Source organism: Varroa destructor, unplaced genomic scaffold (assembly GCF_002443255.2).
Source record: "Varroa destructor unplaced genomic scaffold, Vdes_3.0 BEIS01000002.1, whole genome shotgun sequence".
In the NCBI taxonomy this organism is placed as follows: Eukaryota; Metazoa; Arthropoda; class Arachnida; order Mesostigmata; family Varroidae; genus Varroa; species Varroa destructor.
In genome coordinates this window covers 23,816,290-23,840,273 of record NW_019211455.1, presented here as the reverse complement: position 1 = coordinate 23,840,273, position 23,984 = coordinate 23,816,290, and the positions used below count along the sequence as shown (strand labels likewise).

Here is a 23,984-nt window from a genome sequence, read left to right as displayed (position 1 = left end):
TACAGGCTCATGGCAGGGCACCGATATATATGAACTGCGCATTTCACTTATTGAGTTTGTTTCCTTTAAACGCTTTCGCACGCGTTAGTTACTACTACTGCTTCCTTAGTTTAGGTGCGTTAGAGACAGCTTAAGGCATAAGTTGCCAGGCAGCCTAGCAACTCAGTCATAACGTGATTACTCCCAGTGAACAGCAGCAGCAGCAGCAGTAACAACAGGTATCGCAGATCGTATAAGTATCGCTTATTAGCGACACGACGTTGTTTGTAGAGTTGTGCCTAACTACAAGAAGACTAGGTAAGGTTGCCCTGCCACTTAGCCTAGGCTAGCTTCAATCAAGATGGATCATCGTTCATCTACGAATAATAATAATGAACGACGGGGGATGCGTCACCCGTAAGAGTCTAGCCATTCACAAGTGATGGATTTGAATATGATGTGGGCGCTGATGATCTGGCCAGGTCCAAGCCGATCTAACCCGACTCTGAAACTGTCCAAGCTGATACAGGCTCGCAAATAACACCAACAACCACAGCTGTACTAATGCCCCGCCTCTTGCGCGCTACATGCCCACATTCGTCCCATATTCTCTGGGATGTCTACAAAGCACCTCTGGAGATACCGGGTAAGAAGCTTTTAGCCGCCGTGGCCCTGTTCTCCCTAGACACCACTGACTTCTCTCGCCAAATACATAGTATAATATTGAGCAACTTAATTGCGGTTTGTAGCGTGAACAGCACCTGCAATTTACATAGAAATGTTTAATAAATAGTTGTGTCGTAAACACATTCTCAGCAAAACAAATACATTGTAATGTACAAATGTAGATTTGTGCACTTCACTGTCGACCTATATTTATCAGTAAAGATCATTAGCGTTATTGCGTTGTCCATGTTTCTTTTGGGCCGCTACGTTTATTCAAAACTGGCTGAGGTTTTCCAAAGGCGACAACTGGTTTTCTACGAAAATGTAGGTGTAGATATTTGTCAGCAGTCAGAAGCTGCTTACCATCAACGAATGGACTCGGTAAGTAGAAATCAACGCTTTTACACACTCACGCATATATCAATCGTGTTGACTATTACCAATATTATTATGATTACTACTGCTGCTCATCTGTGTCAGCGTGATACTTGTCATCGACGTCAGTTTTGGTGTCAACACAATTGGTTAGTGATGACCCAAGAAATTTTGAATTTTTTTTTGTCATTAGCTGCTGGCGCCGTTGTCGTAGATTAATTCATTGATTCCTTACGGACGCACAGATCGTTGTTATCTCGCGTTCGAGCGTTATCTGGTGATTGCTTCGCTTGTCTCTGTCAACATCTACTGGTCGGACTTGATTAAGAAAAGCCATTTCTGTTATTGGTGCTTCTGGCGCTATTAAAGCTACACTTGGTTGCCAGTGACAGCGAATGGAATCAACCAGTTCGGTGACGGCAGTGCTAGCGTCAGCGGCAACGCTACGGCGCAGCGGATAGCATCGTCTTCATCGTCACAGCGATGCCCGCCGCTGACGCGGCTGTTAACACTCACACTGGCCCTATGTACACTTCACCGCCTTCACGGCTACGTTCATAACTGCTACATTACTGATACTTTCAACGGCACGACTTCTACTTCATCTGTCTCCAATCTACGCCAATTGATATGAACCGACATATTGATATTGTCGTTGTGTCGCTATTGTGACCACCGCTGCTGCTGATACCGTTGATGCTACAGAGTAACGCGTATGCGTACGTATTTAGTCAGCAAAGGTAGGGCAGAACGAAGTGGATAGACAATTCAACTTGCGAGAAAGCTATTACGGTGTTCAGAATAACATAACCACGGAATAACAGTTAGTTAGTTGATTGTTCCTATCGTATCGTGCCGCTAAGGATAAGACGAAGTTAATGTTACAAAAAGCATACGCCAAGAGTCCGTGAAGCCACTATGAAGGATGATGCCAACTGGCGTCAATAGTACGCAGACGCATAGCGTATATCGGACAACATAAGTAGTTCCTACTGATCCTCTGTGGAGTTTGCTTGGAAAGTGGTCGACGACGTCTCGATCGCAAAATAACTAACTAACGTTGCTTTTTGGGGTTTCAGTAGGGAAATTGCGAGAATGTGGTTAGTATGTTCGAAAAGTTATGGATTGGTCGCTCGGTCGATCTGCACGAGGAAGATGTTTTTGAATTGTTGCGAACTTTCAATCCTCTAGATGTTTTCCCTCGTCCCAACTCGCCATGCCTATTGTCAGCTAATTTTTCTCGTTAATTGTTTTCTTCCCTAGCGTTACTCTTGTTATTGGTCCGGTTAATGTCGATGGTAGCGGGGAGCCGTGTCACTGAACACTAAAAGCGTTTGTAGCGGCATCTGCAGAAGCTGCTCGAACAGTAAACAACAAATCCATGATGTCGCCTTCTTTTTTTCTCTTATTACCATTATTAATGTTACGCTGACTGCAATTTTTAGCCATTATTACAAATGCATTGGCCGCTGCTGCTGGTTCGTTCATTCATTCTTCTGAAACTGCTATACAAATAACAGCGTGCCTTCGTCTGTCATACCATGGCACGATCGAGCCGCTCTCTACAAAGTATCTCCGTACAGTCATTTCCTACCTCCTTTGAGGTAGGAAATGATTGTTAGGACTAGCTATATAGGACGGCAAAAGCTTCACTTTAACACTGAGTAAATATTGCCAGTATGCAAAGCGTTACACTCATCGCTATTTGTTTAATTACTTATACGAATTGTCTGTGTGTTGATCTATCGGACAATCATGTTATCGGTGCTGCATTGTGAGAAGTGCCGGTATTCGACTGCCGGTATCTGAAGGGCTTCTAGTTCACCGTAAGTGTGGCAATTCGTGGCCGTAGAGAAAACCATTGGGAACTGGATGCAGGAAATGAGAAAGCAATCGAAATATTGCTATTATTATTATTGTTATTCTAGACAATACAGCCTATATCAACTGGAAAAAACAATACAGTACAGGCGACGAAAGTTGCTTCAAAGAAACTCTCGAAAAAACGTTAAGAACGACTAAAATCAGTGACTGACTTTATGATGACACTATGAGTCGTGATAGCTTGTTTACTACCTTACGTTAAAATTCCGTGTCTGTCTCGTGGCACAATGACGTCTCATCTTATTTCTACGGTTGTCATATACGTAACACCAGAAGTTCGCGCTAAAAACTTAAATTGATTTATGGACAGGAGATGTTACCAATGGCCATTAATGTTATTATTGTAATTGTTTAGTATTTTTACCATCTGATTGTGCTATAGAGCTCAATATAGGTTTAAAGCTTTCCGTGACATCGTGACCGGACTGAGTGTCCGATCTACCAGTGAACTAAGTGATCTCGTTGCAATAGCTCATAAATAAGCATACCGCTTGTAACATGGTCTAATAACAAAATTCTAGACAAATACAAATTTTACAAAAAAAAAGTCTATCCGTGCATCGAAATGCAAGTGGATAATCGTATCTAGTTTGAATCCTCGTTTCGCTTTAGTATTTCAAAAGTAATTTTTTTTTTTTCATAAAAAAATTCTCCGCGTACTTTGACTTTGCCTCATTGACCTTCTCCGAGTCATTACATAGTTTAATTCTGCGAACTGCATTAAAATCGATGTACAACAGGAACCTATATCTACTTTATCTCGATACGTTCGACGATGACTTTCTGCAACCGTCCAGCAATTTTTTTCATGACACTTTCTCGTAACGTTCTCGGCTACGTTAGCCTTTTTCTTCTAAAAGTTATGGATGAGACGTCCCGTTATCGTTCAATAGCGATATGCACGAATATAGACTGTAACAGTGACATTAAAGAGAAAGCAAAAAGTTCGAACTTGATCCGAAATGGCATTCTGTTTTTCCCCATTTGTAAGCACATTACCCCCAGCAGTAATTGCGTTCGCATTGCTTGGTGGCCGGTGGAGTTAATGAAGTTAAGCATGAATTAGAAGGCTCGTCGTCTGCGATGACACAAAGGCCACATGTTGTTGCGGTCAGAGATTACCCCACGCATTATAAAGGGGAGCGTACACGTTCAAACGTACTGAAAACTGTGATAATTCTTTTTTTGTAAATCTGGCTTCTTACTGTGCGGAAGTACGAAATGATCTCGTTCTGGCCCAATCATATAAGGACGCTGGCCAACGAGTTGATTTGGTCAACGTTATTTGAATCATTTTAGTCTATCGATGGATCACCGATGTTCAGTTCCGGTCATCTAGATCACAATAGGGCGAAATTGAATGTTCAAATCCCTAGACTATAACTGTGTTATATCCCATGTTTAAAATGAAGTCTTAAGAGAATGGGGCTAACATTCCGGTGAGGGACTTCCGCCCGTAACCCGTATGCCTAGAAAAGAGCAACGATAATGGTGACCAATTCTTCCATTATCGCAATCAACGACACACGAACGCGACAGTGTCCACAACGATGAGCTCAATTAGAATCTACGGAAAACTATCGTCTAGCTCACTTGTAACCGCCGATCATATGATGCCCCGCTCGAACATCTCCTGCCTACTCTCCTTTAACGTTGGCTTAGATATTGCTGATAAATGGGACTGACTAGGTCTCCATAAGCTCCTCCGCTGTAGCAACCGGTTTTTCTTATAGGCCGCTGATTTAGTCTGACTTGACAAAAAAAAGTTTGGAGCTTCAAGTCCGACATATATGCCGTCCGCCACTGCTTCAGACGGCGAATTTTCAGGACGAAACGAAGCGTGTCTACATCTGGATTCGAGCCTAGACCATCAAGTATTCTAAGCAGCGTACTAACACAGAGGCAATTCGCTTCGGCTTTGCTTTGTTTGGGAAAAAAGTTTTTTCATTATTATTGATGAACAGCTGAATCAACTCGTGATGATTCCAACCTGGAATAACAACCTATATTACTGCTATATTTGATCATCTAGTTGGCCAACCTAAATTCACACCGCAATCATCTTACATGTAGGCTATGTTTAGGTAAACACGTTACCATTGCACTATAAATTCAATAAAACCTTATAAGAAATGGAACGTATCTTTGAATTGACGCATCAGAAACATATGAGCGAAGTCAATTTTCAGACAATTTTTGTTAAAGTGTAGGTCATTAGGTCAGCATCAAGGTCTAAACATAGAAGTAAATATGTCGCAATCTTTGGAGTTAAAAATCTTAGCTGACAAAAGTACAGCGAAATATACCCGATACTGCTTTGTATTCCAATGGCCAAAGCCTACAAGACGAGCACGACACCGCTTACATTTTCTTTAATGATTTCTGAAACAAATCTTAATACTTTTTTTAAGTTGTCTTCTTTCTTCAAATCCATACTATTAAATATTCCGAGTTTTACGTTCAGCGCAGATGGTAGGCATTCTATCAGAGAATCCCTTGCATTGAACATCATAATGATGCTATATTATATCTTTATGTATATATAGGTAGAGAGCGAGAGAGGGTGAAGGGGAGAAACAGTTTGTATAGTTTCAAAAGGCCTCCGACACATTAAGATATACATTTTCCCCGAACTTTTCCTTGTTATCTTTTTAGTCGAACGATAGGTATGATTCCATCCCAAAGTTGGATCATATACAGAGGTTTCAATTTGCCCATCATAATAGGTGAGTGCAATGCGCAGATTGGAAAATCAAACGGACTGCTCGGTATTATTACTTGAAATCATATCGTAGTATTCGTTAGCAGCCCGTCCCGACTAGCAGCTGCAGTCAGCCACCCGAGTGGCTTGGAAGGTCATGACGTTTACTCGGAACACGCAGTGTACGGACACACGCTAACCGGCGTAAATAACGTTAAGCTTTGCATAAACATGGCGCTCCTTTGCTTCAGCTTTCCCCATGCTTTTTAGTAGATGGTAATGCCGGGGGTAGCGGAGAATCTCTTACTTCCGAGCGAATCGGCGGTCGAACCCGTGAACATGTTTTGCACACGCTGCTCTCAACTGAACAGTTAGCCTGAGCCGTTACAAACTGTACGGTACCTTGAGGCTGCTGCTGCTCTTGTATTTCGTATTACAGCTGAAGCCTACGAGACGGCTTTGTTTGTGAACGTCACTGATAGACGTTTCCAGCGTGGCGGCGTGTTCGTCGACGAAGATTCCGAGGGGGAACTAAACCTGAATTCGGCCTAGCGATGGTAAGCGCTACAGCTACCAATAATGGTACCTCTGCATTTCAGGCCCGTCGTGTCTTCCAACACGAGAATTGTCCAAGAATTCCGCAATTAAATTTGCCCAGAGGGCTATCGCCGACGGATCTGGTGTGGCAGAGACGAACAGGGGCTTGAGGAACACTAAACCGTTTGTCTCAAAATAGCGGCCTCTTTTTTGAAACATCCAGCCAGAAGTATCATTCATATTTTTATTTCCGCTACTGCTAATACCATTGCCGCTGCTCCTTCGGCTGCTGTGTCACTGAGTCATATCGTTGGTCATTACGCTTTAAAGCGACAACGGCGGGCGGTGGCGACAACGTTACAAGGACTGATGCGCTGTTTTCTCTCTTACGCGCTCTCCTCTGACTCTCGTCCTTTCTGTGCCTTTTTTTTGCCCTTATCCGTGTTATGCAAGAGATTGTCGACCACAGTCGGCCATGACAAAGCCTGGGTGACAAGATAGGAATCTAAAACAGCTACGAGAGTCCTGGTACGTGTGACTACCTTCGCAATGTTCAGTGGTCAAACAAATACAGTCGTTATTTATTCATCACTTCTAGAAGTCAGGAGGCAGTAAAGACGAGCCGTGTCAGAGATAAAGGACAAAACAATCGTTTTACGATCGCCTGGGCAACTACCCCCATGACTAAGTACGTTCCAAATGTTCTAGCTTCCGCTATGCGTGAATCCAAACAGTAACAGCGGCCTAAAGTATTGCTTAAGTTGCAAATAAAAGAAACATTACGATGAGCACAGTTCGATAGAGCGCCGTAACGAGAAGGCATATTTTTCCCCGGCTTTCGGTAGCCTGCAAAGCCCTGACTGCAAAATACACATGTAATTATTTTTAATATAGGCATGTTAATAAGAAGAGCGGTAAAGTTTGCTTTGATGTTTTGTACATAGATCCAAGCAGCATCTATATGCTACATCATTACAACAAAAACCGTTTTGGTATCAGGCGGGTTACACATTGTTTATGACTCTGTCTGTTGTTAGCACCGCTTCTGCTTTTGTTGTTTTCCTTGTTGCTATCAGCCGTTGAACTGATCGATGATACGGCAGACTCAAAAAGAAACGACAAAATCTTCCGCAGCGCTAACACATATCGCTTGCCAGCAGCAGCAGTAGCAGCGACAAATAGAAATCGATGTCCTGTACATTTCTTCGGCTGTGGAATAAGTCGTAAGGAGAAAAAGCTCACTGAAGCTTTACCGCGAACAAAATGAGTGCATCAAGCCGTGCTTCTATCAGCATCGCAATGAATGGCGATACGTAACGCCAAAGTACTTCTCTCCCGCTATTTTTTATCTTTGAGTCGGTGTCTGACGGGTTCTTGGTTCTAAACGACCAGCAGTTAGCTTGCGATATTAAGCGCCCACCCAGCAAATAAATCTGTTTGCAACAAGCGAACCAGCTTTGACAGTCATGACTGGCAGAAGATAGGGCCAGTGAATTTTGACTAAGCAAACGGCAAGAGTGCAGGTGAAAACGCGGGAAAATCTAAAGGCAAACTACGAGTTGTCAGCGAGCGTGGCTGAAGGACAAAGGTTTTCATCAATACAGATTCAAACTTTTCTTTCAGAAAGAGCATAAAAGATTATTATGTAAACCTTAATGCCTTATGGATAGCAGCATCTGTCCACCAAAAGTTATCTAAAAGACACGTGGGTATATTTATCTGCTTTCCGTGTGAATCTAGGCCCAGTCGATGGACTATAAGAAAAATATATATAGGAAAAAGGTACATGCGTATTGTATATATCATGAGCAGGAACTCAATCAATTCGAAATCAGTCCACGATAACCCAGCTTCATTTTTCCAACTAATTAGATAATGCCGTAGTCATAATTTTATAAAACGCTACATGCTAACAAAAATCACACAGTGATATCATACGCTGAATTTTATTTTGCTGTTCGGATTATAGCTGGCCGTTTGGACCAGTTGTCCTCTGTAATCAAACGACAATCTTTTCACCTAGCCTGTGCCTGTGCCTGTTCCGTCTACATAATTAGGTTAAGATAGACGCTAGAGACCGTTTCATGCGTCGGAATCAGGTTGACTAGACGTATGATTGCCGTATGCTTCCATAACCCGGCGGTTTTTTTTTTGTTTTTAGACATATGCCCCATTCAGTGGTTAACGTTGCTGGTTAATTATATTTAAGCGGACTACAAGCTGAGCGGACGACATAGATCGCTAGGCGGAACAGTGAGGGGTAGCGGGGTACCAACTCGAACTACTACTGTCGTCGTTCCATGTGACAGTTCCGCAAGCTATAGGCTCCAAGCGAAGACCTTCCTCAATCTAGTTAGCCTTAGTCGGTATCTGGCGCCAATAGTTAGCGAAAGATTAACCAACAATCGCGCCATCATGATCATTAGAATTGTCACAGTGAGCGTCTTCACATGTTCAGCCTCTGAGAGAGAGCTTAAATGAAGGAAGAAAACGTCGTGACCGCCAGATTCTTTTAATTGCTATTACCTGTCGGGCACAGTTTCTATTAGTAGACATTGACTGAAATAGACGACGGGTCAAGTTAATCCGGTGGTACCATCGGCAGGTTTGTCAGCTGAGCTGGAAATACGCATGGTTTTATTTGTCGAGTGAACCTCTGCACTTGGGAGGCCTCGCGTTAAATATGTGTTTACATTTATGAATTTTATATTGTTGTCAAATTGTGAATTAGGCACGTTTTTACGTCAGCTTACTGCATGCATATAGAATGCTGTGCCCTTCCCTTAATGTATCGATAGTTGTTGTATGGATAATGTGCCGGCGTTGCTGCCCACTTACGCTAGTAATTCTAACTAACTATCGTTCACTAACAAAAAAAGAAATGAAAGGGGAAGGGAGAAAGTTAGGCCAAGCTAAACAGCAATAATCGCTGTTTTAATCTCTGCTTCCTCATATCGTCTGCATCCCGATTCATGCCACATCGATGCATTTGTTTACCCTCAAGCAAGCTGTCACTTGACGACAACAGCAGCTATGTTACCTCCGTAAATTTAACAGAGTGCTTCATTCGTTGTGTATATTTTCTCGTATAGTCTGTTTTGTGCTTTTCGTTACATCGACATGCGCACTCTGTTGCACATGTATGCACATGAGACCACCAGATGCATTCACAGTACCCCTACACAAAAAACCGGGATAAGATCACCGCCATCATCATCGTTGTCGTTGCCGCCGCCGGCTATGTAAAAATTTGATGATGTTGTGCTTGTGAGCACAACACATAACATACGTCGCCCACTCTGGTCCTTGTGCTGCCCTACTGCTCGCCCTCTACAGCGGGTAGAAGGCCTTTCAGCTCAGTCAAGTTCAACCACTATTGTTGTGGGTTGAGCTGCATCAACGGTTGAGTGGATAGCAACCAGTCGCGCCTGCTGCAACGACGTGCGGAACAACGGCGACGAACGGCTGGTCGATGTATACCATGAACGAATAGAGGAGAGAACGTCCTCGTACTGACCTTTAACATTTTCCCGTGTTGTTGCTGCGGTGTAGGGGTTACGCGACGCTGTTGAGCGTCTGCTGAGTTGTCCGCGCTGATATCGCCATTGTCACAGCATTGTCGCCTCCCCCACAACTTAACTTAGCTCGACAACGATGGATTTACCGGAATTGTGCGTTCTGCCATTTGATAACAGGTCAGTGAAGTAAATTGTTATTGGGGTAACGAACTGTGCTCGTTTGACGGTATGAGAGAATGCACCAAGAAGAAAGACGTACCCGTTTCCATATAGATACAATACTGTAAGCACCTGGAAATAGAGAGAACAACGGTGGGCGAAAGGAAACGTTTTAATCAGCCTCAAATGAGCTACACATAGAACAATGACAAACCGTCTCTTTCCGACTCCCCGGCTCAAACTATACTGTATAATATCATAAATAGCAATCCCGTTCCATGAACTGGCCACTGACAGCCTTCCTTTCATCGGCCCACCGCCTGCGGCTAGAATCGAGACTGAGGGTGATACGCCGGCCATTTGCGCATATTGTACGTTCCCCTCACCAATAGAAGCTGCACGTACTTCGATGTAGGTGAGGGCCTGTTGCAGGCGAAGTGCGTACGGTTCCATACCTCAATCGGCTATCGGTCGTCTATTTCTGTCGCTTTCTTTTTTGTTTCACCGTGCAACATCATTTCGAGAAGCATTACGCCGACGACCGCGGTGTCTATCTCTGCGAATGTTTCCATTGGCACATTTGTCCATCCGTCAGTTAAATAGTGAGGAAGAAGCTCCTTCGACAGCTGACAGGGGCTGAAACAAATAGATCTGTAATAGCCCTAAGTACAGGGCCTATTCGATTTCAGTAGGTAGCAACTGTGCTTGCGTTATTATTATTATTTCTTGAACTAGTCGGCTATGATGTACATTATCAGCCTAAAATTAGTGAAAAAAGAACGTCTGATTACTGCGAGCGCAACCCGTCCATCAGTTAGTTGCTATACGACGTCATGTCAAGTTCTAATTCAAAGTTAAAAATGAATATTACACACAAAGCATTACTTAGGTGTCGCTTTATACGGATGGATTCCGATAGCGGCTGCTTAAATTTCGCTTAGCTCTTAGGTCTGCTTCTGTAATTTTCAAGCTACCTTTTCAAGCAATTAGCCCCATCAATTCGCTAAAGTCCGCTGTGAAAGACAGATGTCACTAGACGGACAAGTATTTATATCCTATTGCGTTCGTGCAACATGGCTTGCTATCCGACAAACATTGGCCCAATATCAAATTAGTAGTAACTGGCATTTGCTCAAACGTTCGAGGTAAACCCAATGTTCATTAAGCTGCCTGTCGGTCAGTCTTGGAAAAATAGTTCATTCTGTCATTTATCTGTCAGTGACAGGGAAGACATGATGAAATGGGGCAATTAATATTGTTATTATAATTATGGTCTTAGCCCCGAGTGAAAAAGTTCTATTATGATACAACTGGTAATATATCAATCGACAGCTTCACAGCTCCCGGTTTCAGTGAAGTGTGTATTGTTAGTTGACGCTGCTGTCGTCTAGCGGCTAAACAGATGGGGTGCGTCCTTCGGCCTCATTCTAGTTCTAGTTAGAAATGCACGATTCTTGCTTCTACGCTATGGCAATTCCTTTTACATTCAGCACATTTTCGTGGGTACGACCAGGTTCACATTGGAATACGTATGTGTCACAATGACACGTAAACATTTGTAGATATATACGACAACGTTGCAACGGAGCTCACGTATTCGATTAGTACTTGTCAAAGCTGGGTTTATCGGCAGCTGAAATGCGCGCTAATTTTGTGGTCCGCTACACGTCGAGTCGGCTGAATTCAATCTCATTCGAAGCGGACAGCATTTATATAATTGCTCCGCTTCGAGGCAGACGCAGCGTAAGATGGTTTGCAGACGCCGCTTTAGCATCTCTTCAACTAAATTAATCTTTGTCAACGAAGATCGTTGTGTTCACCAGCGCTATTCGCGGCCATGTTGTTACTCGACTTCTGCGCGTTAGCTATAAAAATAGCTAGCACTCGCGAATGTTGAGTAGAAAAGAAAAGGTAAAACACAATTGGCCTAGTCTTTCATGGCAAAGGCCGGAGTACCTGTAGGCCAAGCCTCAGTAGTCGTGCCGCATTGTGTTAACGATTCTATGGTACGCGTTGAAACACAGGCGGAGACTTCAACACGATTACGTCAGCCTATGTCTTGCCGCCTTCTCAACTCTTCATATTTCCATTGCGCGCTTCTTATTTTTTTAATCGAACGCCATAGCTGGACGCTGGTTAGCATTTACGCTCCGCGTTCGACGAGGCTCCCTGTTCGCAGAACTTCGAGTGGGTTGCAGCGCTAGCGCGGGTCAAGTTCGTTGTAGCTTGCATGGCGTCCCGCACTGCATCTCTGCTAGCAGTCAGCATCCCTGGTTTATGTAGGCATCGCGGTCTGGTTAAAAGTGTTTGGGGCAAACTGAAGTATGCGTTGATGACTGCTCGACTCCGTTGGTTTGCAACCGGTAGGGTCGGATCAGATTCACAGACGCAATTACTTCCTTTTCTTAGGTTAAGGAAGAGAAGTAACTAGTCATAGTGGCTTCTCACTTCAAGATTTTATATTACACATTATTCACTGGTCCGTATCGATTCTTATTATCGGATAAGAACGAAGTTGAAACAAAACAGTACAACGGAAAGATGCCAAATGCGGTCACGCCACCCCTCTATAAGATGGCGTGAAAATTTACGAGTCGCAAAAGAACTTCTAGCAGCACCTAGCATATTGTCACCCAAAAATTAATCTGAATTTGAGACGTATCATACATTTACGGTTTTTTTTTTTTTGAAATTCACTACATTAAAACAACGTAGCCAAACCAGCTAATTACTTACTCTTGCTTATTTGTTTAGACGTTTGGTTTAGTCTAATACTTTTCGCGTGTCAACTTGTTTTTTTTTCTGGGACAGCGAAGTAAGAGGAGTAGTTTTTGTTTCTTCTCTATTTTTCGTAAGTTTATGGGAAAAGAAGCTTTTGTTATGGCGTCGGTGCTTTTTTTTTTTTTTTTTAAAAAAAAAACCTTGTGTTTTTAATTTTTCAGTCCGCTATTGTCTTCAAGATATTAGACGACAAATACAAGCCCTCGCAGCCATTCAGGCGCGAAATGCGCACTAAGCTTGTTGAGGTTAGCCCCAGACTCTAGCGGTTAGGCATACATGTTTAGAAAAACCCTAGCCGTTGATTTGCGACGAGATTGAGTTAGAACGGAAACATTCAGTCACCTCAATTGAGTTTATGCGTTATTCAGCCAACAGCCGCAACCATCGGTATCTTCAATGTTTGTATCAACATGAATGTCACCTAATAACACTTGTCTTGCTAGATAGACAAAGCATCTTACTATGCTCCTTTATGAATTCATAACAATTTTAAGGTGATGATTTAAATGTGATGAGTAAGCCATCTCCGAAAGTGAGGCCTTTCTTACAGAAACAAACTGCCGAAAGCTCAGTGTCCTCCAAGCAGTGATCGATTCTCAAGATATAATGGATCAGATAAACACGATGCCAAACTGGACCAGTTTGGTTTAAACGACAAATTAAACAGCGATATTTACGTCTGCATAAACAATTATCAAGCAAGGTGAATTGGCGCACCTCGAATTATCACAACAATTAAAACAAAGCGCGAATATTTTGCTATCTAGGCTCTAGTCGTTTTCTAGCAGTAACCTATACTCGTCTACCCTCGCTAACGGAACAGTACCTTTACTCAAAATCTGATGAAAAGGACGACGGTAAAATAGTGAAGACTAGTTAGTACTACCATTAATATTTTCTATATACTATGAGCACGTTGATAAACATATATAGCTAGTCCCGTCAATTCTAATAACTTTCGTAGGATCGTCCTAGCAAGTTAACGTTTAAGAACTCCAAATATACTGAACGACTTAATTTTGTTGTTACCGAAAACGACGCGGCGAGAGTTGCACTGTCTCCGATCATAACAAAGCCTGCCTCGTTGAGCACTACACCGTCGTGTAGGCACACAAACTCAGCATATACGCTCGTCACTTGCGAGGCAGCGGTGCACCTTATAAACACTTTTGCTTATCTCAGTCGCATGTGGCAAATGAAAGTGTTTACAAACAATTCAATGTCGAGTGACTGGCGTCACCCAGTTCTCATATTATCCCAACAGAATGCTACAGCGAGGACGATCTTTAAGGCTAGAGTGCCTACTGCTATGGGATCGGCCAGACCGTATCAGAGGAATAATGCTGTCCACTAGGATTAGTTGACCATTTGAAAGGGCTGTTGATTTTCCGCTACCTGTTATGCGAAACGTCTTCTTTATTCTCTAAACGCATACCCCTTTTATTCACGCATCTCCCACTAGTTTAACATATGTAAAATAACTCTGCAACCGCCCCAACGTGTCATATGCCCCACCGTGTATATATCTTGAGCGTGTCGTCTCCGCAGGAGGGTAGAAACGCCGAATGGCAATATCCGTAAATCCATCTTAATCGGTAACATGTCTATAATCCACTTTCGAATAGACAAACGCCTCTTACCCCATCTGGCACAGTTAACAGCGCTGTTCATTGTTATTTATTAGAAGAAATAACAAAATAGCCACAAACAGTCCTTGCTGTCAGAAAAACGTCAACGACGTTAGTACAATAGTAGAATGCTGCTACTGCTGCGGCGACGACGACGACGCTGATAATAGCGATGACACTTGCCTCAAACGGCTTCCGCGCAACGATACGACTACTTTAGACCACTGCGGACTATCGCGTAGTTAGTTGGGTATTAGTCAGCTGTTTTCGTGCTGTAGTTTCGCGTGGTGAGTCTAATCAGGCCAGGGTGGCCTCGCGGACTAGAGGGCAATCGACCGCTCGAGTCATACTGAGGTTTTCGCTGTTGGTGAATCTACTTGTCAATACAAAATGGCGTAATAATTGCAGCTGGCTGCTTTACATGTACGATACAATTGGCAGAGAAACCACACAAACAAGTTGAAGAGCACGGCGGGGCGATGCGATTTCAATTGTCGCGTGCTTCTTGCTCGATTCTGTGCAAACGTATACGTGAGACGTGAAGTCTTACACGCCATCAGTTATCATGTTAGTTTTCTTTTTTCTGTCCAATCAGGGCTTTCTAAAAATACCTTTACTCAGTGTAGTTTCACGTACGCTCTACAACGAAGATATAAATGGGAACGTGAAGATGTAGATTTTGTCCGTTAGGATTGTCATTTGTTGTTTAGTCTGTGTGCGACTGTCTGCACGTATGCACGTAGCGGTTCGCTTGTTTCTATCGCTTTGTTTTACAGAAGCTGGTCCTACCGATACTACTGATGCTATTTACACTATCGCAACGACTATCTAATCTGTAACCGTACTTGTTTTGTGCTACTGTTAGAGCCGTTGTTGGGCTTTATTCGTTATCGAAGTCTGTTTGTCGCCACTGCTGTAGTAGTTACTAGAGGCATTTGTCTGTCATTTTTATTCAGCACCCGCTCAAACCTGTCCCTACTCGATTGAGTGTGCGTTTACGTGCGTCTGCCTAACCTGTGCCTATGCATGTGCAGCAGACAGAAGGTGCCACAAACAGTAACAACAAAAACGCTATGCGCAACGATACGTCCAGCGGTAGAAGTCGAAAATCTAATTCTTCTAACCATCAGCGAACGCGTGCTATGCCGTCTATGATACACGTATGCCACTGCAGTGATAACACTGACTTCGGTGATCTCGGTAACCGGCATTGCAACGTAACGTTGTTATTGTTGCTATATGACTATTGCCTACGTAGCACGCCGCAACGGAAAGAAAGCGCCATGATAGGCCTGCCGGCGACAGTGGCATAGGGCATAGCGCCAACTACGACCGCTTTGCGAAAACAGCCGGGCTCACCGCCGTCGGCGGAGTTCATGCCGTTGCCCAGACATGCCGGCCGGCCGGCCGGCCGGCTGAGCTGTTCTTTCTGCTGCTAATACCGGGTAACGGCTCCTTGCCGGCGCTCGTTCGTAGCCCAGCATTTAGCCTGACTAATGCTGCGACCTCTCTAGAGCGAACCGCGATTTCGCGTTTTCGAGTAGAATTTTGCAGAAATTTCGCTACCGTCGAGATCAGCGTCTCCTCAGGAATCGCCTACACAAATTGCCATGTGATGGCATTTCGCCTACGTAAAATTATACGGAAAGTTCGGTTTGAACAGTTTATAAGCGGTCTACGAGCACGCACCGCCATCTGGTGGCTGTGAGACAAAGCTCTCCAGCGTGCAGGGAGTAAGCAAGCAGCAAAAAATGGCAGGCAACAGAACGCTCATGAGCGCTAAGCCGCTACGTTAGCGATTGTTTGTTGCTGTTATTGTTGTTGTTGTTGTTGTTGCTGCTGTCGTTGTCGTTGTCGTAGCCGTAGTCGTAGTCGTAGTCGTAGTCGTAGTCGTAGTCGCAATACCGTAAAAGCTTGAGCAACGAACTAGAAAACAATTTTACTATTGCTTTAACTCTCTAGCGAAGCAGATATACCTAGATATAGAGGTGCAATCATCCAAATAGAAATAAAGGCAACAAAGGAAAAAACGTATTACATGATGACAATGAAGTACAGATGATGCAGCACTTTTTTCCTCAGTGCATAACGGCGCTCCGAGAGGGCGGGCTACGCCAACTTGACAACCCGTTGTTGGTAGATCTCACGCTTTTCGTAGCGGTAACGAGCAAACGCTAAACCACGAAAAACTCATGTAATATGATGGGTTTTACGTTCTCCTTGCTAGCGGGAGCTAAATGCGAAATAACGTTGAGATCGGCCATTTACCGGCGCCCCTGCTAACCAGCTAATGGGTCCTCCAACCAGCGAAATTTGCGCGCAAACGTTGCGTGAGGCAAAAAAGAGAAGGTCAAACGCGCAAAACAAAGGTTTTAGTTAAGAGTTTTTGTCTCAGTGGTGAGGGGGGCGTAAAAGGCCGGTTGGACATTAGTTGAACGTGCGCGCTAAGGATGGAAACGATAGGACTATTGTATAGTTACTGACATCACACAATATGCTGCTCAGTTACACAATGATGGCGCGAATGTGAAAAGTTTGCGAGTCACCAAATTGACTGTATATTCGAGTTAAGCCATTCTGCCTTATCCATAGGTAGAGCTTCGTTTATAGTGAGACGCCGACAATTATAACAAGGTGCCTATTAGGTGACTTTTATTGAAGACAATATACAATGCAGGTGGAATCCACGGGTTGTAGCGCTGTAACCTGAGTAACACCATCGACAACTTCTATTGAACGCTGACTGATGACAATAATGATAAATACAAGATGAAGGTAATCAATAGGGAACAACAGAAAGAGTTGGACGACGGGCATCTGCTTTTTGGTTCACTCGGTAGATAGCGGCTACCGCTGTTGCACAACCAATTACGGTCGTTTTATCGGTGCTGTCGTATTCAAGAGATGCAGATCCTATCCAGTAAGCAGCCTGTTGCAACAAGGCAGGGCAATTAGCTCGAATGCGTTTATTTATCCTACATAAGTTAGCCTACCTAAATTTCTCAAGTTGTTGAAGAAGACCTTCGTATCTGTTAATGCCAAATGCAGTATGGCTGCACTGGTTCATTTATGATTTGCGGATTTAGGTGCTTTTCGGCCAACTGTTGCCTTTATATTTTTCCTGACTTATTCGATTTTGTCATGGTTACAATGCGCGCCCACTGACTATTTACTGCCCCTTAAATATTTTACGGTGCGCGGCTTTTCTCCAATGTTCCCATCGGCTTCGTTTTCTTCGTTCTTCGTTTTTTAGCGGCGGCGAATAGCCTAGCCTTAGCTGGCCAATCAGCCCGCCAACAGATTCTTGTTGTGGTGATCGTGCTTTTTTGTGCATTTGTGTTCTGAGCAAGCGAGTCCTACCCTGCGGGTCTTTGTCGTCCTGATGTGGTCGGTTTCGCAGCCTCTGCTTCGCAAGTTCGCTGCTGCTGCTGCTGCTGCCGCTGCTGCTGTGCCTGACCGGCACTACATCAGCAGAGGTAGCAGTCAGCGGGCGGCTAGGCCAGGGGAACCACCCTCTCACACAGCCCCCCCCCCTCGCATATGTGGGTTTCCCTCTCCTCACAGTCTTTCTTCCGATTGGTCTAAAATCGCGCAAACGACTCTCGCCCAATCGCCGCGCCTTCGCCGCTCTCGCCCCGCTAGCCGCGTCACGGAGTCGCAGCGCAACGAACTAGCACCCCAGTTTTTTGCAAATTTCGCGAAAAATACGTGATGACAAGTTGGAATTCATGCATGATCGTGCTTTCGAACTCATTTAGCGCGTTGTCGTGAAAAAACCGGCTCCGTAGGACATTTTTCATCGAAATCCTAACGCGGCCCAATGGGAAAGGGCAGAGGGTCCGGCCATCTGAGAGAGGGCGTGCCGGTCGCGGTATTTTGACTGGCTGCCGATGCTGAGCTGTCTCATTCTAGGCGCAACCAGCACACCGTGGAGTCGTTGATGCGCCGTGCGGCGAACTTGAGTGAGTTAGTAGCACAGTGCAACCGGCTAAAGCAGCGAGCAAGCGAACCACTGCACACAGTGACCACGACAGCAACGGCTTCTACTACGCTACGGATCAGTGTGCGGGGTAGGCAGATACCGCTCTCGGAGAGTTAGTTGTGTCGATCTTTGCCCCCACTACTCTGTTCTGTTGTACGCTCTCCTCGCTGTGCGGGCCTGCGTGTGTGCTGCCGCTGCTGCGTGAACCCGCCAGCCCGCGTCGTCTTCTTCGCCTGCCATACGTGCTTTCAGTGTCTTGTTCGCTCAACATAGTAGCTACTACTGGTGGTGCCGCCGCCGCCACCGCCTCTAGCAGCTGGCTGGTAGTAGGAGTAAGGCAAGTGAGCCAGCTAGGTAGCGCGGAAAAGTCGTCGTGTATTTCTCCTTATCGTTGCCTCCCGTTGGACCTATCTGGACAACAAGCGACGGCTGCTTAGTGACGGTAACCATTGCCGACAGATAAACGGACAGACAGACGGACAGCGGTCGCTGCTGCTGCTGCTGCTGCTGCTGCTGGCTAGGGCTAGCAACGTTCGGGTGGTGACGACTACCACTTCGTCCGTAGGTTATTATTGCTGTTGGCTGTTTGTTTAGCTATCACTAGCAGCACCAACAACATCGTTTCCGCTACTGGAGTGGTGTCCTTCTGCTGCGAGAGTGTAATTGTGTACTACAATCGGTGCTGCTGCTGTTGTTGTTGTCGTCGTCGGTGGTCTTACACTAGTAGACAACGAGGAACGGACATCCCCAGCCAGCCTAATTCTTTGGCTATTATTGATATTGCTGCTGCAGTTCTCTCGGTAGTAGTGGTATTGCGAACGGGCCTTGTTGCGTGCTGCGTCTACTACCACCACAAGTACTGATACAACTAGCTGTGCTGGACGTCCGAGTGTGTGGCGCCCGGTCCGAGCCAATCCGCAGACATACGGACAGACAAGCAGGCAGGCAGGCAGGCAGGCAGGCAGAGCGATAGATAGATCGACATACGATCGGACCGACAAAACAGCCTTTGCTTGGCCAGTGGTTGTTCTAGCCGGCGACTTTGCCGCAGAGAGCGGTGGTCGTCGTCGGGCGAGCAGTAACAGCCGAGCAGCATTGACATCGAAAAGATACGCCGTGCGGACGGAACGAGACGCATTTGGACCATTTCTTTAGAAAAACTACCGCTGGCGTTTTTATTCGTAACTGTGGGTGCTGTCTTCAGTTCGCAGTTGAGAGCGGCTAGGGCGCGGCGAGAAATTATCGCCGTCAACGGCAACAATAGTATCAGCAACGGCAGTTAGTCTGCGGAAGGAGTTTACCGCAAAGCGTTGGATGAACGGCAGAAATCACTAGAGTAATAGAACGAATCGGTGGCGCTTGGAAAAAGCCCGTGGTGGCAGCCAAAAGGAGTTACTAACAAACAACTAGCGACGACAAGAATAAGCTATAGATGGAACACTGAGATTGGTGATTATCTAAAGGAATTGTTGTTGAATTCCCTAGAGTTCTCACAGACAACCACCTCTTGGCCCTTTATTCTACAGTGTGCATGTGTGTGATACATCTCCAATCTGCCTTAGTAAATACAAATAGAGAAGCGACCCAAGGAAGTGTAACAAGCGAGTGAAACGGCAGCAAACAAAGCGAGGACAAACTTAGAAATTGTAATACAACTGCAGCAACTTTAACTTTTACGTCAACGGAGAAACGAGACGTTCGCGACAACAGGTGAAGTGTAGCGCGGACAGCGATTTAACAACAAAAAAAAAAAATCTTACTTCGCCATTTTGGATACTCCGGTTGTTGTTCAACTTTTCAATGTCAACAACTCGCCCGCTGGATAATACAGTGTTAGTGTAATTCTTCAGTTTCGAGCTTCGCGTACACCCCGAAAGAGCGTGAGTCATAATGGCTAAGATAGAGTGAGGGCTGCAAGGTAGAATTTATCGTTTGAGTAGACGTGCGCTGTACCTTAAAAAGCTTAATAAAGCGGAGCGAACAGATGAATAACTTGCAACAGACGCAGACGGAACGGAAACGGCTGTTAGTAAACACGATTAGGCGTGACGACGTAAAGACCAAGCCAGAAAACGACACGGGAAAATCGTACAAAAGTTACGCAAAAGTAGAAAAGCATTAATAACATGACCTTACGGAACGCACAAGGAACTTTAATAACAAAATACGCCGCGAAATGAATTTGGAAAACATTGCAGTTTGGTGTTTGATTTTTACGTTTGCAATACTTGTTTTAAGTACGCTAATTTCCTACTCTATTGAAAAATAGCCACCGTTAATTCTACTGTGTCGTATCAATATTATTGACGATAATACGTCCTAGTGCTGGTTAATGAGACCCCAGGCACGTAATGACGTCCGCCATTGTAGATCGTACGTCTATCTATATCCGGGCAAGGTTAATCGTTTTGGGATGCGATTGGTCTCGTCTTGCTGTGCTCGTTATGTGTGTCAAAAAAACTATTTACTTTGGCAACTAGTTCATGGTCCAATCGTGTGTCTTGCCTTGCATTCTTTTACCTATGATGATTCAAGTGTGATAGTAATAGGCGCTCTCTTATTATCTTGCCCTTTATGGTGGCTGGCATATTATTTGTACTCTACCACGGTATCTTCATCTCGGAAACATGCTCCTCAATAGTCAGTTACCGCTGAGCAGTGTCTCGTGGCTCGTAAACCAATTGATGTCTGTCTAAATACATCCAGATATCCGCTACTCAACTTTAGCTGTTTCGCGAAAGCTTTCGCGCCCGCCATTGTGGCGATAGATGCAATGTCGCTGGGTGACGTTATTGAGAACTTCGTTGCATTTTCAGCTTCAACAAGACTAACAAACAAATTTCTATTTAGTCATTGAGGGACTATTGACGGGTTTATCGGTAGAACATTATGCTAAATTTAAATATAGATTCATCAGTTGAACAACAATGCTGTCAAGGGGAACCCTCTGATAATAATTATACTGATAATGATAAATAGTAGTATTGCAATATGAAAAGTTCGTGTCATAATTGTGCGTAGTCAGAGCTGGAAAAACATTAATCTCTTGAACTAGTCCGCCAGCTGCATGCTATACCCGTAAATATTGTACGTGGCAGCCATGTTCGTGTGCCCATCACGAGCAGCAGGGTTGGGGCAGTTGGCATTCACAAATTTAAATCGTCGATAGATTTGATTATCCGTCCGCCTGATTCAAGTCCCTGCTGCCCTTTCCAATTAATTTATTTTTGTCCACCGACAAGTAAATATTCCTGATTGCAGTAAAAAAAAATACTGACTCAGCTAGATACTTTGGCAGTAAGTTATCTGCTTTTAACGTAGTTGTCTTGAACAAAATCGCATTACTGAGCATTATTATTTCTATTTAATGTGTGACGGAACTTGCATTCCTTTCACATTATTCTGATCACTCTGATGACAGCCATCGGGACTAGATTTTACAGCCAGCTTCTACACCCCTTTTGGTTTCTGCATAACTATATAACAGTAAATCTTTACAGGGTTACTGGTCGGTACCTTTAGGCTAGTTGAAAGCAGATCCATAGATTGCTGCCGGGTTGATGATCCGTGGTGTCCTGCAAGCATCGCTTGTGTTGCTACCAATTGTCGCAATATTATAGTCAAAGATGTCTTACGCTTCCCGGTGCGATTCTTAGCCCTTTTTGATAACATGTATATATATACGAGGGTCTGTGCTTTTCCCTAACCCCCTGCTCTCGTACCCTCAAATTCCCTCGTTCTTTTCCTTACTGCCTACCTATTCGTGTTTCTAGTTTGAAAACAGTAACAGCAGCACTAGGAGCAGCCGCCGCGTCAGATTTCCCTTAAACCGGCAAGCTAGAACTGGCTATGGCGATGGGCTATTCAGAGATATATATATATATATATATATGAAGTGTTAAACTATTTAACTTTAGCAGGCCTGCCCGCAATGTGACTTACTTAGTTTGGCCTATTTATTCATTACGTGACATTGGGCTAGTTGCAACGTAGTATGTTGATGCTGTGCCACCACAGATGCAGTGCCATCAGTCCATCTTACAAGCAAGCCACAACGGGCAGCCGCCCGGCATCGGTTAGTAACCGAGCCCCGCGGTTGTCGGCGACGGCGCCTGTCCATCAGCTGTGGCGCAGGCCATGGATGGATCTGGCTGTCTGGTCCGCTGCTGGCATATGTTCCCTTTGTGTGCGTATGTGTGTGTATGTGTGTGTATCGGTCCGGGTGTTAGTGCGCAGGGATGTGTGTCGGTCACCAACGCAGCAGCAGCAGCAGCAGCAGCAGCTGCTACTCAGATTAGGGAGTAGCAGGGAATAACAGGGGGCAGAGCTCTCCCAGTTTAGTCGACGTACATAATCGTATCCTAGATATGGCCGCCCATACAGGCAACCTGTGCCAGCCGATGTTGGTGCCGCTAGACGCGCAGTAGCAGCAGCATCGGTAGTTGCCGCTGTTAGCGGCTGATATGGTAGCAGTGGCGATGATGGTGGCTTTGGTGGAGCCTCCGTCCGGCCACGGCCATCATCATTGCCACCACGGATGGCACGGTTGCCGTCAAAGCACCCTAAATGGCTGGCAAAGGGAAGATTGTATGGACTAAAACCAGCGCCATCTCGCGGTCAACGGCGTCGAGAGCTCGCTCACTCGACGGACGACTGCCGATCTGACGGGTTGTTTGCGCGGCGGGTCCTGCTTCGCTAACGTCGAATTTGTGCCAGGAAAAGGAAAGGATAAACTATCGAACTAGGTGGTACATTTGGCCTAAGTCGGCTCTATTACACAGCATTATCTTGTCACTGAGAAGCATCAATAGGAATTCCAAGATAACACGTGTCAGAAAATACGTAAACGTGAAATATCACCAAACCTGCAATTACATCTCGCGAATATCACAAGGTATAATTATTCCGTAGGTGAAGAGCTGGATGGAAGTGGGAAATACGAGTCAACAATAATGAGCAATTCGAAGCAAACTCTGACCTACTCTTTCTATATTGGTACTACAAATAGCGAGGACCGAAGTTGTTACTTAATCAACTCTTAAATATACAAATGGATAAAAAAAAACCAAGTACGCTATAAGCGTCGACTTATGGTGTGTTCTATACATCAGAAAAATGCTCACGACTTAGACGCTAGCTACAGTAAAGAGTTAGTTATCTACACACAACTGGGCATCAGTTCTTCTGACGCTAACTCCAGAGCTATATTTTTGCCAACCCCAACTTAAACGTTGTTCCAGATCAATGACAACTATGGAACATTCATATGGGTTACATTCATTCAGGCCCTAATTGAACTTATTTTTAAGCATATCTTTATGTGATTTATGCTATCTATAGTTGACTGTTGGAACGGCGCTCCCTTAATGTTATGCGTTGGTCTGGAAGTTACAAATTAGATTGACCTAAATAAATTAATTTACTACTTATAAATTTGTATGATTTTTTGCGTAGCGAATCGTTGTCTGATGTCTGGACTTTGTGCTATCATTAGTGTACAAATGGGAGAGCCTGTTATAGCTCAAACTGTCGAATAAAGACCAGTATCGCTTTACATGGCCGGTCATTGTAAGTCAGGCAAGCCTAAAATCGTGTGCACTATTAATGCTGAGAAACTTCAGAGAACTTTGATCTGCTGTTCAACTGAAGAAGTTTCAAGCATCATTTATCCGTTTGTGGATAACACAGTTCCAAATGGACTTGCAAGTAATTCGTATGCGGAATATATATATATATATATTATCTTATATCTATATATATCTTATTATTATATA

At 44.5% G+C, this 23,984-nt stretch overlaps 1 protein-coding gene across 5 annotated transcripts in view; it reads left to right on the top strand.

Annotated features, from left to right (window-relative positions):
* Positions 1–9,510: 9,510 nt before the first annotated feature.
* Positions 9,511–23,984, top strand: part of LOC111244440 (uncharacterized) — a 37,729-nt gene continuing 23,255 nt past the window's right edge. The window contains exon 1 of one of the 5 annotated variants that reach the window (XM_022791588.2): positions 9,511–9,837. In XM_022791588.2, coding sequence (XP_022647323.1) covers positions 9,797–9,837 — 41 coding nt within the window. In that variant the 5' untranslated portion in view covers positions 9,511–9,796. Of the gene's footprint in view, positions 9,838–18,127; positions 20,091–20,119; positions 23,105–23,984 lie in introns of those variants that run through there. The other 4 variants (XM_022791592.2, XM_022791589.2, XM_022791591.2 and 1 more) reach the window with 4 other exon arrangements.